This window comes from Bacillus rossius, chromosome 5 (assembly GCF_032445375.1).
Source record: "Bacillus rossius redtenbacheri isolate Brsri chromosome 5, Brsri_v3, whole genome shotgun sequence".
In the NCBI taxonomy this organism is placed as follows: Eukaryota; Metazoa; Arthropoda; class Insecta; order Phasmatodea; family Bacillidae; genus Bacillus; species Bacillus rossius.
Window position 1 is genome coordinate 1,485,177 of NC_086333.1, and position 13,257 is coordinate 1,498,433.

Consider the following 13,257-nt stretch of genomic DNA (forward strand, 5'->3'; position numbering starts at 1 on the left):
TCTGAATCTGGTTCACAAAGGTTAATATAATCAGATGAATCACTATTCAGAAAGTTATTTTGATTGCTTTTATTCTTGTCACTGTAATCAGTTGTTTCATTTTCTCCTAAGCCTGCTTGTATTTTTCCTGTTTGTACAATATTCGTGTTAGGCATCTTTTCATGTTTACCTTCAATTTCTTCATTTTCCTGATTTATATTTCTGGATGTTGATGGATTTTCTTTCTCTTTCGTTTTTTCAGTGGCAAGCCTTACACATTCTTCTCAGGTAATTACATATCCTTGTTGGTCTAATCTCTTCCTGTTTATTAATTTTTCTTTTTCAGTTTCCGTTCTTCTCTTCTCAGAGGACAGAGCTTGCACTGTGAAACTGCAGGAGCATCAGGCCTACTATGATGCTGACGTGCATGGTTCAAGTTCAGGGCAGGTGTGATCTTGAAACACATCTTGTTCCTGAAATGAAGGTTCATAATTTTCAGAGTTGGAATGGCCATGCTGCAAATAATTCTTGTAACGTTGATACTTTTCTCGTCAAATCCATCAACAGGGCACTTGTCACGATAACCTGTAGCCGAATAGCCCGCTCCTACATTTTCAGACTTGATTCCTTCTTTCCAAGCTCAACATATGACATTTACAAATTCAGACTTGTAATTTTTGTGTGTTTCTCACGATACCACTTTATTAATTGAAGATCCCATGTGTACTTAAATGACTTGATGCATGACACATTGAGTGGCTGAAGAACATCAGTAGCGTGAGCGGGAATCTTCAGTATAGACATTTTATATTCTGGCAATATTCACTGTGCTAATATCAAGATGAGTTTTGTGTCCATCCAAAATCAAAAGAAGTGGTTCTTCTGTGACCTGTTCACAAAATTTTAAGAAGAAAGATTGAAAGATGTGTTTAGTCGTCTAGTCATTTTCGCTGCAAGTGTACGTAGTACCTGGCAGGTCATCTTCTCCTTCCATGTAGACCTCAACTTATTAGACTTGAACACAACCATTGGCGGCTAAACACGTCCACTTGCAGATACACATCCCATTACTGTAGTATTTTCTCTAGTGCTTGATGGAGCATGTTTTCCTGTTGCAGGCCCAGTAAGCTGCACTCGTTCGGGCCCTTCTTCTGCCATTCGCCCCTACACTTCAACATGTCACAGCTGCAGGGCATTGAGCCGCAGCTCTTGGCCTACTGGACCAACATTGAGAACGGCACCAGCACTTACGATTTCTGGAAGCACGAGTGGAAGAAGCACGGCAAATGTGCCTTGTGTGAGTGTCTCTCCCAGCACGCCTCTTCCTCTTCAATACGACCGTAACTAGGCATTAGGACTGGTGGGAGCAGAACTGCAGGTTCAGAGAATCAGCGTGCCATGGTCTTGACTTGGATGTTTTTGCTGTGGCCCACATATGATGGTGCGTTGATGGAGTGAATGGTGCGGAAAATGAGAGTACCTTGAGAAAAACCTCAGGCCAACTCCAACATTTGTCACGGGTGTGAAAAATCCAAGTGTGACTCCACTGAGAAATGAACCTGTATCACCTTGGTGAGATGTGACTACCTTGGCCCCTATGCACTTCTATTTACAGCACTTGTAATCTTTTTAAACTGAACGGTGTTGCTCTTTGCAACCCATTTGCCTTCTTCGAACACAATAACTAAGCTCGCCAAGCCTCAGGCAAGGGTGGTGTTCTTCCTATCAACCTTGACCAGTGAGTGCTGTCTCCAAGTTGTGTAACCGTACGTACTGCCCAGTCTAGTGAGTTAAAGTTTCTCAAAAATTTTAATAGCATTACGATTGCAGACAGGATCGTGACACGCGCCAGGTTTGGAGCTGGCTCGTGGCCATGCCGGGCCACTGGCATCATGCGCCATGTCATGTGCCTTCACTGATGTAAGGCATGCCAAGGGTCATCGCTACGCCCTCCCCCCTACGCTCCTCGCACATCAACCTGCCTCGGCGCCGTTATCCATCGTTGCCGAGCGGCCTTGGCGCTTCAAAAAGCTGTAAAAACTGTTGGTAGATTTTGCATGTTTATAAATCATACCACATAACTTACATCACGCTTGATTAGCTTCAGAGATACGACTTTTATAATAAAAAATTGACAGCCTTTTCAGCTCTTGTGCGCTCGAATATAGATAAATGGTCAAAATTAAATATGTACTATTAAATCATTATTTAATACGTAATTTTTGCTCAGTTTCAAACCTCCATATAAATTTGCTGAGCGGCCGCGGGCCGCTGCGCTGAATGGTGAGGATGGACGCTGCCTTCTGAACGGTTCGGGTGTCAGGTCAGCCCGGGATGACGCTACTTGTCACGGCCGCTCTTGTTGGTTCTGGAAAGACGACCCTCTAGTACTTGAGCAGCGACTCCAGCCTCCCCAGGAGTTCCGAGAGTTCCGCGAGCAAAGGGAAGTGCGACATCGGCGAACAGGGTGAGTGGCGCGATGTAGAGTTAGACTGGATCGCGAGAGTGCGGCGACTGAGTGGCGTAAGACTGTGGTATTTGTGGACAAGCATGAGGTAAGGAGCGAACTATAGTTGAGCCAAGCTCCAGCGAAGAGTGTGAACTGCGGAACTTGACAGACATTCAGTGACTTGAGAATAAACATTTTCAAGTGCTAGTGATTTGTGATAGATATTTTTAGGTACAATGATTTATTATTAATGTAAATATTACTAACTAATAAAACTGTAATGAAACTTAATTGGAAAACTTAATTGCAGTATTCCTTACGAACCCAGTTCTCCCCAATAGGTCGCAACATTTTGATATCAGAAGTGGGATAGTTGTAATTAATAGATTTAGGATTTTGTTATATTACAATAAAAAAGGTATTAGATTTTCAAGATAAAAATTAGTGTATGAACAGTAGTTAGTTTGGAGTGTAGTTGTAGTAAAGTTAGTGTTAAGTTTGAGTAGAAGTTAGGGTGGATCAGAGGTATGATTACAGTATAAGAACAGTAGTGATAGTGACTGAAAATAGTGTATGTGGACAAGGAATATGGCTGCCGACGAACTTAAGTACATAATAGCTTTCTGGACTGAACTGAACTGAACTGTGGCCAAGACGAAATGAAAACCAAAATGGAGAGTAACAAAGAAAAGATGAAGAAAAAAATTGATCACCGCCAATAGGAGATGAAGAATGCTATGAAGACATAGATAGAGAACATCAAGAAGAACCAAGATGTAATAAAGAAGATCAATGAAACCAGCATCCAGTTGGAAGGCAAAGTTCAGTGTTTGGAGCAACATCTAGCAGAACATGAACTGACGGCGCAACAGCTAGCTCAACTTGAATAGGCCACCGAACAGCGAGTTGCAGCTGTAACTGAAGAGTGTCATCGGATGATCAAGGAAGCTACATCTGCTACATAATGGAATAGTTATTCTGAGAAGTGAAAGTGGAAGGTGCAACGGGTCACCCAAAATTCAAGCCACCCACCTTTGATGGCCAATCATCGTGAGCTGTCTACAGGAGACAGTTTGAGGCAGCTGCTGAAGTAAATGGGTGGGACGATGAAGAAAAGGCTACGGCACTCGTTTTGGCCCTTGGAGGATCTCTACTGGAGCTGCTGACGTTGAGCGACTCGTGCACCTCGCCTACCCAGAAGCACCAACAGACCGTAACTAGCCGCAGCTAACCACAAGTGTGTTTATTGTGGGACTCAGATATGCAGAGGTTCAGCAAGCTCTTAGTTTGGCCCAGCACAAGAAGAGCTGCGAGGCCTGGGTCCACGCAGTGTCTCAAGGAACTCAAACATCAGGACAAGGAGAGCTGGACTGGAGGCCTACAGTGGAGCAAATGCCAGAAACACCACTGATGGAGTAGATATTCTCAGGGCATTGAAGAAGCTGCTGATGACACTCCAGGTAACCAGACCTGAAGAACAGGACATCCCCATGGTGTTTCCTCTGCAGTAAACAAGGACACATCCAGTGCGACTGTCCGACACTCAGGAAGACATCGCAGCAGGAAGAGAAACAAGAAGAGATCTACAGGGAAACGAGCTGGTGTGAGGGGGTGCATGCCAGATTTATAGGAAATGGTAGCCCCTAGGGTTTTTCCTATATCCGTACTTCGTAGAGGCCGGGATAGTTTGTTGCTCAATGGATGGATCAATGGCAGACAGTCTCTACTTACTGTTGACACAGGGGCATCAGTATCTATAGTTTGCACAGACATTGCAAGTAAGAAAAAGCTGAAGAAAACACCTATCCCCTACAGACTCAAAACAGCTTCCAGAGACACTTCACCGGTACATGGACAGCGGAATTTGGAGGGAAGTATTAGAACTTGGTCATTAACACAGAACTTTCTTGTTGCTGATATCACCGATAATTCTAGGAGCGGACATCATTAATCTGTACAGATTTGTTATTGACATGGAAGGACAGGTACTGGATGTTAGGATGAAGAGGTGGCCAAGTTTACCCCCGACCAATTAGAACTTCCTGTAATGGAAGTGATAGTTAATCTGTTTCAATTCCAACAAACCATGAGTAGATAATAGTAGTTAGGATTATGGGAGACCTTAGGGGCAACATAAGCTACTGTCGTGGTTGGCACCCCCTGTGTCACACCACCACAAGTCAGACACCCGTCTGGGAACAGCCTTAAACACTCCAATCTTTTTCAAATTATTATTTCGCGGGCTGCTCCAATAAACCGGTGCCCCAAAATTCTTAAGTAAATTATTCAAAAACCTTTTGGAAAAGGAAGAGAACAGATTAATAGTATTTAAAACAAAAAAAACGTAATTACTTAAAATTCCAAAAACTTTAATAGGACTACTTGCGCATGAACATGGCAGGCAATTTAATTGAAGACAAAATCTCAAAAAGATTACAATAATACCTATAACCTTTTGCCCTATAGAGCTACAGAGGCTTTTAATATAGCCACGTTTTAGTATATACCAATAAATAAATACTGCAATAAACGCATAAATAAAATCAGACATTGATAAAAAAACTGCTCCAAGAATATATATATATAAATAATGAATTACAATACTTTTTAAATAAAGGTTAATAAAAATTAATGTCACTCTAAAATGTCTTAATTACACCCGGGTGATTTTTAATCTTCGACGCTTCGCGGCAAGCATGATACAAAGTTCGTTAAAATTGGTACCACGATGGAACATACACTCGAAGTTGTGGGCAGGGTCTTTTTGGAGAAGTTATTTTTGAATTCTTCACTCTTATTTTGGCAACGTGCAAATCAACGCCCCGGGATTACAGGGGCAAAAGTTCAGGGCCGGAATCACTTACTTGGAAGAACGATGTACGTCGAATCACACCCCGGACCTCCTGGCCCGGAGTTTAGCGGACTGCAATTTAGCAGAGGTGCTAAATGCTTCATATTAACTCTGCAATCAACGGAAAATGTAGCGTGAACTCTTCTTCTTCTTCTTGACGGCACCCGTAACGACGTAAGTATTTCCCAATGCTTAATACACGTCAGCTGATTTTATTGAAAAAGTATTCGCGAGCTCGCTCAGCCCAATACCACGAGCCATCGCGCTCGTTACGCTCGAAGCGCACACACGCCACACACGGCGATCAGCTGACGACTCACTCATACAGGTCATTCTGTCCTCCTTGACGTATTTCCCCCACCACCTTATAGCCTTGGAACAGTCCATTTGCATGTTCACAGGAGGGAAGCGTCGCACACCGTATTATGATTAAAAGTCCAAAGCGTTATTATTAAATATTAAGAAACTAAACCATTAACGTAAAAAATAACATAATATAAAAACATATTTAAAAATAAGATTTACAAAACTTATAACAGACCAATACTTATAAAAAAAAAGGGAAGGGGTAAATATTAAAACTAAAATTACGTAACAGCCATAATTCAAAATTAATTAAAATAAATCTAAAATCAAGTGGCCATGCCGCCTATGGCCACACTACCTGATTGAGCAAGAGTTGACAAAACAATTGAAGATGCTCCTGGTCGCTCGAAGCATTGCAAGGTTCGGCAAGGTTGTACCAGCCAACCTCGATTCATGAACAAGGGTTTTGAAATAGGGAGACCCAATAGCTAGCTGTGAACCAGTCTGTTGGGTAAGCCTCTGAGTCTTCCTCACCTATTAGACATGCCGAGCATCCTCTGAACCCAAATCTAGAACATTTACTAAGGCAATGCCGTAATAATCTAACTGATAAAGAAATAGAAGAAGTCACAGATTTTCTAGTAAGCAACTAGGATGTATTTTCCTTAGGGAATGCTGACCTTGGGAGAACAAGCCTGGTTTACCATCGCATCAACACAGGTGATGTGGAGTCAAATCAGGAAAGCACCACGGCAGCTTCCTCTAGAAAAACAGGAAAAAGCAGAGAATTTGATCGTGGATATGATGGAGAGTGGTGTAATAGAACCATCAGTGAGCCCTTGAGTTTCCTCAGTCATTTTAAAAGCGAAGAAGGATGGCCAACTGAGGTTCTGTGTGGACTACCAGAAGCTGATTACATCCCACGTATCAATGAGACACATGATACACACTCTGGCACCAGATGGTTCTCCACACTGAATGTGAATAGTGTTTACTGGCAAGTGGATAAAGAGAAGACTGCTTTCACAACATATAGTGGGCTGTTCCAGTTCACTGTGTTACCGTTCGGGTTATGTAATGCTCCTGCAACTTTTGAGAGATTGATGAAACTTATCCTGCGTGGCTTTCTTGGAAAACATGTCTAATATACCTGGACGACATTATTTTGTGCAAAATACAGTGAAGGAACATTTGCGAAATCTCCAGTATGTATTTGACAGATTTTGCCATGCCCATCTTAAGTTAAGTCATAAGAAGTGCTTTTTGTTCCAGCATTAGATAACATGCCTGGGGCGTATTGTATCACAGGTTTGAGTGCGAACATATCCTGAGAAGATACAGTCTGATAAGGAGTGGCCTTAACCTAAGAATAAGCATGAAGTAAGAAGTTTCTTGGGACTTTGTAACTACTATAGACAGTTTTTGCCGGGGTTCTCTACAATAGCAAAACCATTGCATCAGCTGACTTAGAACAAGATATAATTTATATAAACTTTAGCATGTGAGATTGCCTTTCAAGACCTGAAGGAATCCCTGTTTACTAGCCCCATACATGCCTACACCTGTCAACGTGGAAAGTATATCTTTGACACAGTTGCAAGCAGAGATGGTTTGGGTGCTGTACTTTACCAAATTCAAGATGGAAATGAACGAGTTTTAGCATACTACAGCAAAGTTTTGTCTAAGCCTGAATGCAACTTTTGCATCACAATATGGGAATTCTTGGCTGTAGTGAAGTATCTGTAACATTTCCACTAATATTTATATGAGAAAATTTCTTTTTAGCACTAACGGTGACGCACTTAAGGGGATTGGTGCAGGACAAAAAACAGTCATTCGTCAGAATTTGTTGGAAATGAGCTTAAGTGTTTCATAAATGCTTGTTTATTACTACTGTATGGCCAGCCAGCACGTATATAAGCTAGCGGGTGAGATTTGGCAAGTTAGTGGCGAGAGAGCTTCTGTGAGGGGAGGTTGTCGAATGTTGCAGCTCTGAGGCCTGCCATCTAGCGGAAATCTTTCGAAGGTCTTCCACAATATCGCCTTTCTCTCTTTCTATCTCTCTCTCTCTCCAACACGGACACCCAACCAGCTCTTATCTTCGCTTCCCATCTCGCCCTATCCTTCATTCTCGGATCAGGTAGCCGCCCTTCCCCGCGTAGACTTTCATGTTACTCCAGGAAACCAAGACAACCTGTGAACAATTTGTCCAAAGCGATATGATATAAAGCGATTAATTCACGACATATATTTTTTTTTAATCTTTGCCACTCAGATAAAGATACGATTTACACCGATTTGAAGAGCCCAATGCGAAAAAATGTCTAAATAAATGCTTTTAATTATACTTTTAGCTTTAAGATAGTATATTTATAAAGAGTCTAGCATAATTAGTTGCCTCATTAAAGCTGCCCGAGCGTTGCAGTGTACTGCGGCCGTACTGATCTTTCACGGCCGGCGTGCTTTGAAACACGCTGCGTACTGCGACACTCAATAAACTTGGTCTTATTTAAGGATTACTTAAAATATATTTAATGCATATGATAGGGTGTATTCATGTTACATCTATTGAGATATACATATTCTTTTTTCTTATATGAATGATTTTTGATACAATAAAATTAACAATAAACAATTTCTGCTTGGAACTTGTTAATCAAAATTCTAGAGGACCTCTGGATTTATATATGCGTGTTCGTATTTTGTTACAAAAAATTTATTATTAAAAATTATTTTAATACCAAAAAATATAAATATTTTTTATTTCTAATACATTATATTATTTTAGATCAGAACTGTGCAAAATTTTAATGTAGCCTATATTATAAAATATATATATTTAATTGTATGAAATTAGTTTACTATGTACATAACAATTGAAGAAAACGATACACCGTAAATGTGCTTATTGAGTTTTGTCACTTTTATAACTTAATTCGTATGATAATATTATTTTTTTCCAGAAAATAAATAAAACATAAGTTGTGTTGTAAAATGTATTGATAAAATTACATATTTAGTATTTTTTTTCTAAGTTAATTCATTGGAGTGCTGCGCCTAGCTTACTTCGTTGAATTGCTGGTGGCAAAGAGCGGTGGTGAATGTTTTCGCAAGAGTTTGACCGTATTTTATGACCCTAGCTGTGAGAGGGTGTTCGTCCCAGAAATCCTAACGGTCAAGGAAAATAGCCTTTTTCTGTAGTCACGTACGGGTCTGCTACTCGCGCAATATCGTCAGTTTATCACAACTTTCCGGGAAGTTCTATTGTTATTTATTTATAATTTGGAAATTAAAGAGTCGATCATACTAACATTTTTACCTAAGCAAATCGCATCCTGGAAGATTTTTATCTACGTTTGCAACAAAAATCACTTGCAGTTAGGAAACTTTTATTCTTTCAGAGTAAAATTCAGTCTGGAATTACCATACATTAAAAACCTTAGTTTTCTGGAGCAAAAAACGTCCCAGCACGAGCGACTTTAACACTGCTGCACACACACTACGCAGCTTGAAATACATCAGTGGTCAGACTATTGTAACAGACACTCAAAATATACACATTTAAACCTTTTTTATATACATAAAAAAAAAAACAGACAGTATTTATGAAGTGATTTTGACGTTACGCTCAACATATTTATGTAACATGTCAAATTTCTATAAAAAAAATATTTTTTTCTTACCTTTTATGATTAAAATTACCAATTTAATAATAGGACGTTTAAACTTTGAGGTGTTAATCACAGTTACCATGTAGGACATTCTTTTATATTACTTTGGTGCCATAATGAGAACAGACTTAAAAAAGTATTAAAGTTATTAAATTTACGAAACATTTATGTGGATCATTGTAGAAGTTATCATTAAGGACACAACTGCTCATTATTGGTGTGATCACAAGGTTTCATCGGTAAACTTTTGACGTGTTACTAAGAAATGTTCATTCTACTACTGTACAAAATTTTTCCTGTGGGATAATTTTCCATGTATTAAACATTTTTGTTTCTTAACAGCGAAATTCGTCTTGACCCGAACCTACTTCGGCAACCTCGCAGTAGTATACACTATGCGGCTCGGATCGCTTTAGTGGTCAGACTAATTGTATGAGACACTTAAAAAATATACCAATTTAAAGATGAATAAATATGCAACAATGATTACTTTAAGCGATTTCCACGTTGGGCTCTTTAAGTTTATGTAAGATGTATTTATATTTCCTTAAAATTGAATGAAAGTGAATTCGTTAACTTTAATGATTTAAAATGTCTATTTTATAGAAACATGTTTAAACTTTGTGCTTTTTATCACTATCCTCAGATAGGGCAATGTTTCAAGATTATTTTGGGTTCCATACTGACGGTCTACTCCATAAACTGCATTTGCAATATCCATTGTTGTGGATTGTTGCAAAAAATTGTCATTTTGGACTTAACTGCTCGTTTTTGGTGTGACGCACAAGGTTTGCGGCAGTACTTAAACTTTTGACGTGTTACTAAGAAATGTTCATTCTACTACTGTACAAATTTTCGGCTTTGGGATAATTTTCCATGTATTAAAAACCTTTGTTTCTTCACAGCGAAATTCGTCCCGACCCGAGCCTACTTCGGCAACCTCGCAGTAGTATACACTACGCGGCTCGGATCGCTTTAGTGGTCAGACACATTGTACCAGGCTCTCAACAAATAAACTAATTTAAAATTTAAGAACTAAATTGTGATCGTAAAATGGCCGCCATGGTGATTTGCGAATTTATGGAGAAATAAAAGAAGTTAAAATCTTATGTAGTTTCCAAGAGACATTATTACATCACCAATCTAACACTTTCGAGTTGTGTTGAGGTTTCGCATGCCACTTCGTGTACACGAGATGGCCCCTGCTCTGGTAACAATGAGTCATCACAACCGGTGCCGTCTGTACGAGCGTCTTCACAAGTTATCCTGAAATATGTTCTTAAATATTAATTCAAGTGAATTCTTAAAATCCTACACACCTTATCTTAAGTGTCGTAAATGAATCGTTATATTTTGTATATACTTATAATATAGGAGCCAACATGGCGCGAAGCGATGGACGCGATACGAATAATATTTTTTTTTACCAACCACTACATCAGTAAATATTTGTGGTTTCCATTTGCTATGAATTCAAGCATGTAACATGTGTACTGCTTCTTCAATTCGTCCACAGTTAAATGGGAGGCTCTGAATCATTGAAAACTCCTCAACAAAATCAACGATGAATCACAGGCATTACAACAAACAGTTGTCACAAGTCAAGTAGCCAATGAGCAGGTGACATTTTTCGAGTCCGTAGAGGTTTGTTGAGACTATCCTACAGGTCAATGGCAACGCGCCCTGAGTAGAGTGTAAAGGCGTAAGCCTGAGACACATCTAGGTCCTCATCTAACCGCGCACACTTAGATTTAACTCAGGATAGGGTGAAAAATGTTTACTAATTTTGCAGTCCTAACAGTCACCAACGAAACTCCAGCAAAATAAATAAATAAGCTCACGAATATTGTTCGTGAATGAAGGCGAAGCTGATACTTTGTAAACGTTACCAGCAGATATTAAATAATGTTTAACTATTATTTACGTAGCTTACTTCTTAAAACTGCATTCATGTAAACTGATTTTGTGTGAGACTATGTTGAGTGTTTTCTGCTACACTTATTTTTTCTGAAAAAATGTCTATTGTGGCTTAATAAACTTGTTAAAATTGATGCCTGTCATAAAAAAAATTCAAACGTAATTATACGGATACATGTTGATTATAGTTTATGAATGGTTCACGCATTGCTGGAAAAAATAACTTGTTTACAATTTTACACATCTTTTTGTTGTCGCATCGCGTCCATCGCGTTGTACATACGCAACTCTGAAAAATAAATGTATGGTAAAAAAATGCTATAATAAAATAATCTCTTATCTTTCTTTATTCTTTTTTCTAAGCGCTCTAATGGCTTTCGATAGTTTTGTTCTTTTGTGTACTCTGCTTGGTGGAGGTTTCTTCGGCATTTTATTCCTGAATAAATCTCACGTTTACAACAAAAAACATCTAGCTAAATCACTGTGCTAAATAATAACAGAATAACCATTCAATTATACGCCGAGCTAGACCAAACACATTCTCTTATCTACTGAAAATGAGTACGTTGGCCTTCATATCAGTTTCCCGCGAAATCCCGTCTCCCCTTCGTAAACAGCAGACAGTTGTGGCAGGCTGCAAAAAGTTTGGGAAACTGTCGCAAGGTGTCACTACTGTCCAGCGCGCTCCGTAATTCCTCGTATCCGAGCTTGCACGCTGCTCAAATTTCTACAGCTACGTTTTTACTTTAGGTCCGACTGCAATAAGCTAAAGACTAAAATAAAGTCAATCATTCAGCCGACATATATGTAGGCGTTTGAATTACAAATGAAAACGCGAATGTTATTAAATTCGCAAATGAATATCACGCAATTTCGAAGCAGCTCATTTATTAAAATTAAAATTGTAAATACGTTAAATTAATAATGATTACAGATAAAATAATGGTCACAGTCATATCTCCCGTGTCTGAAAATTTATCTGCCAAAGTTTTACCACTGAATTCTTTAAAGTTTTTTAATAAAGCTTGAATTTAAAAAATTCCCGAAAATCAGCAATAACTTAATTAAAATAAAAAAATAAAAAAATAAATTTTACACCAGAATGGTTCAAATCTTCTCTAGCAGCTGAATCATTAACAAATATATTGTTTTTTTTTAATACGATGCTGGTGCACCAATCCCCTTAAGTGGCTACTGCAGTCAAGAATCCAGAGGGACAACTTGCTGGTGGATTGAACAATATGATTGTCGAATAAAACACAGGGATGAAGTCGGCAATGTCGATGCCCTCTCCCGAAGCTAGACTGCAACCATGAGGCGGAGAAAAATGAGGGAATCGAAGATGTTCAGCGAAAAAATATAGGTAACCCATACCTGCCAACCCTCCCGCTTTAGGCGGGAGACTCCCGATTTTATACCCTTTCTCCCGCTCTCCCGATTTGTCATTAAAATCTCCCGTTTTTTGGTTCTGTTTCTCTTTAAGTTTTTAATCCAATAAATTTATAGAATTAATATGTTTGTACCATTATTCCGTACAATTGTATAGTAACTACGGTTCGTACCATAACGTGTAGTTATTTTAATAGCCTAAATGCCCACAATTGTCGGCTAAAACTCTTGGTTAAGCGTACATCTAAGAAAGAAACGTAGTTATTTACGATAATTATGGGAGCTGTTTTGGTACACGTTCGTCATTGGTGTTTGTTAGCCAACCAGAAAAAAGTTTGTTTTCCAAAATGGTGTGTTTTGTCAACATTGTAAACTGTGTTTTCGGTGGTGTTTTGAAATAAAGACGGACTGGATTAATAATGAGTTTGATACCACTGTTTACATTTGTGCCCAAATTCGCTTTGGTTTGTTAGCCGGCTATGTGTGAATTGTTTGTTCGTCCCCGAACAAATTCACCTTTGTTCGCGTCTGTGCTCACAGAATAAGTGTAGAGGTAGCATTTTAGTAGTCTTCGAATTTATTCAACGGTGTATTCATAAAAATATAATTTTGTGGAAGCAGTTGCGTGATGAGTATTTTGTACGCGTTTAGTTGTAGGCCTACTCCGCTATAGGGATTTAATAGAAATGGCCTAC

The 13,257-nt window shown here is 39.0% G+C and overlaps 1 protein-coding gene across 2 annotated transcripts in view; it reads left to right on the plus strand.

The window, feature by feature from the left end:
- LOC134531547 (ribonuclease Oy) overlaps positions 1 to 13,257 on the plus strand; it is a 56,082-nt gene that overhangs the window by 21,536 nt on the left and 21,289 nt on the right. For both annotated transcript variants that reach the window (XM_063367238.1, XM_063367239.1), the window contains exon 3: positions 1,098 to 1,276. In XM_063367238.1, the coding sequence (XP_063223308.1) occupies positions 1,098 to 1,276 (179 nt within the window). The remainder of the gene's footprint in view (positions 1 to 1,097; positions 1,277 to 13,257) is intronic.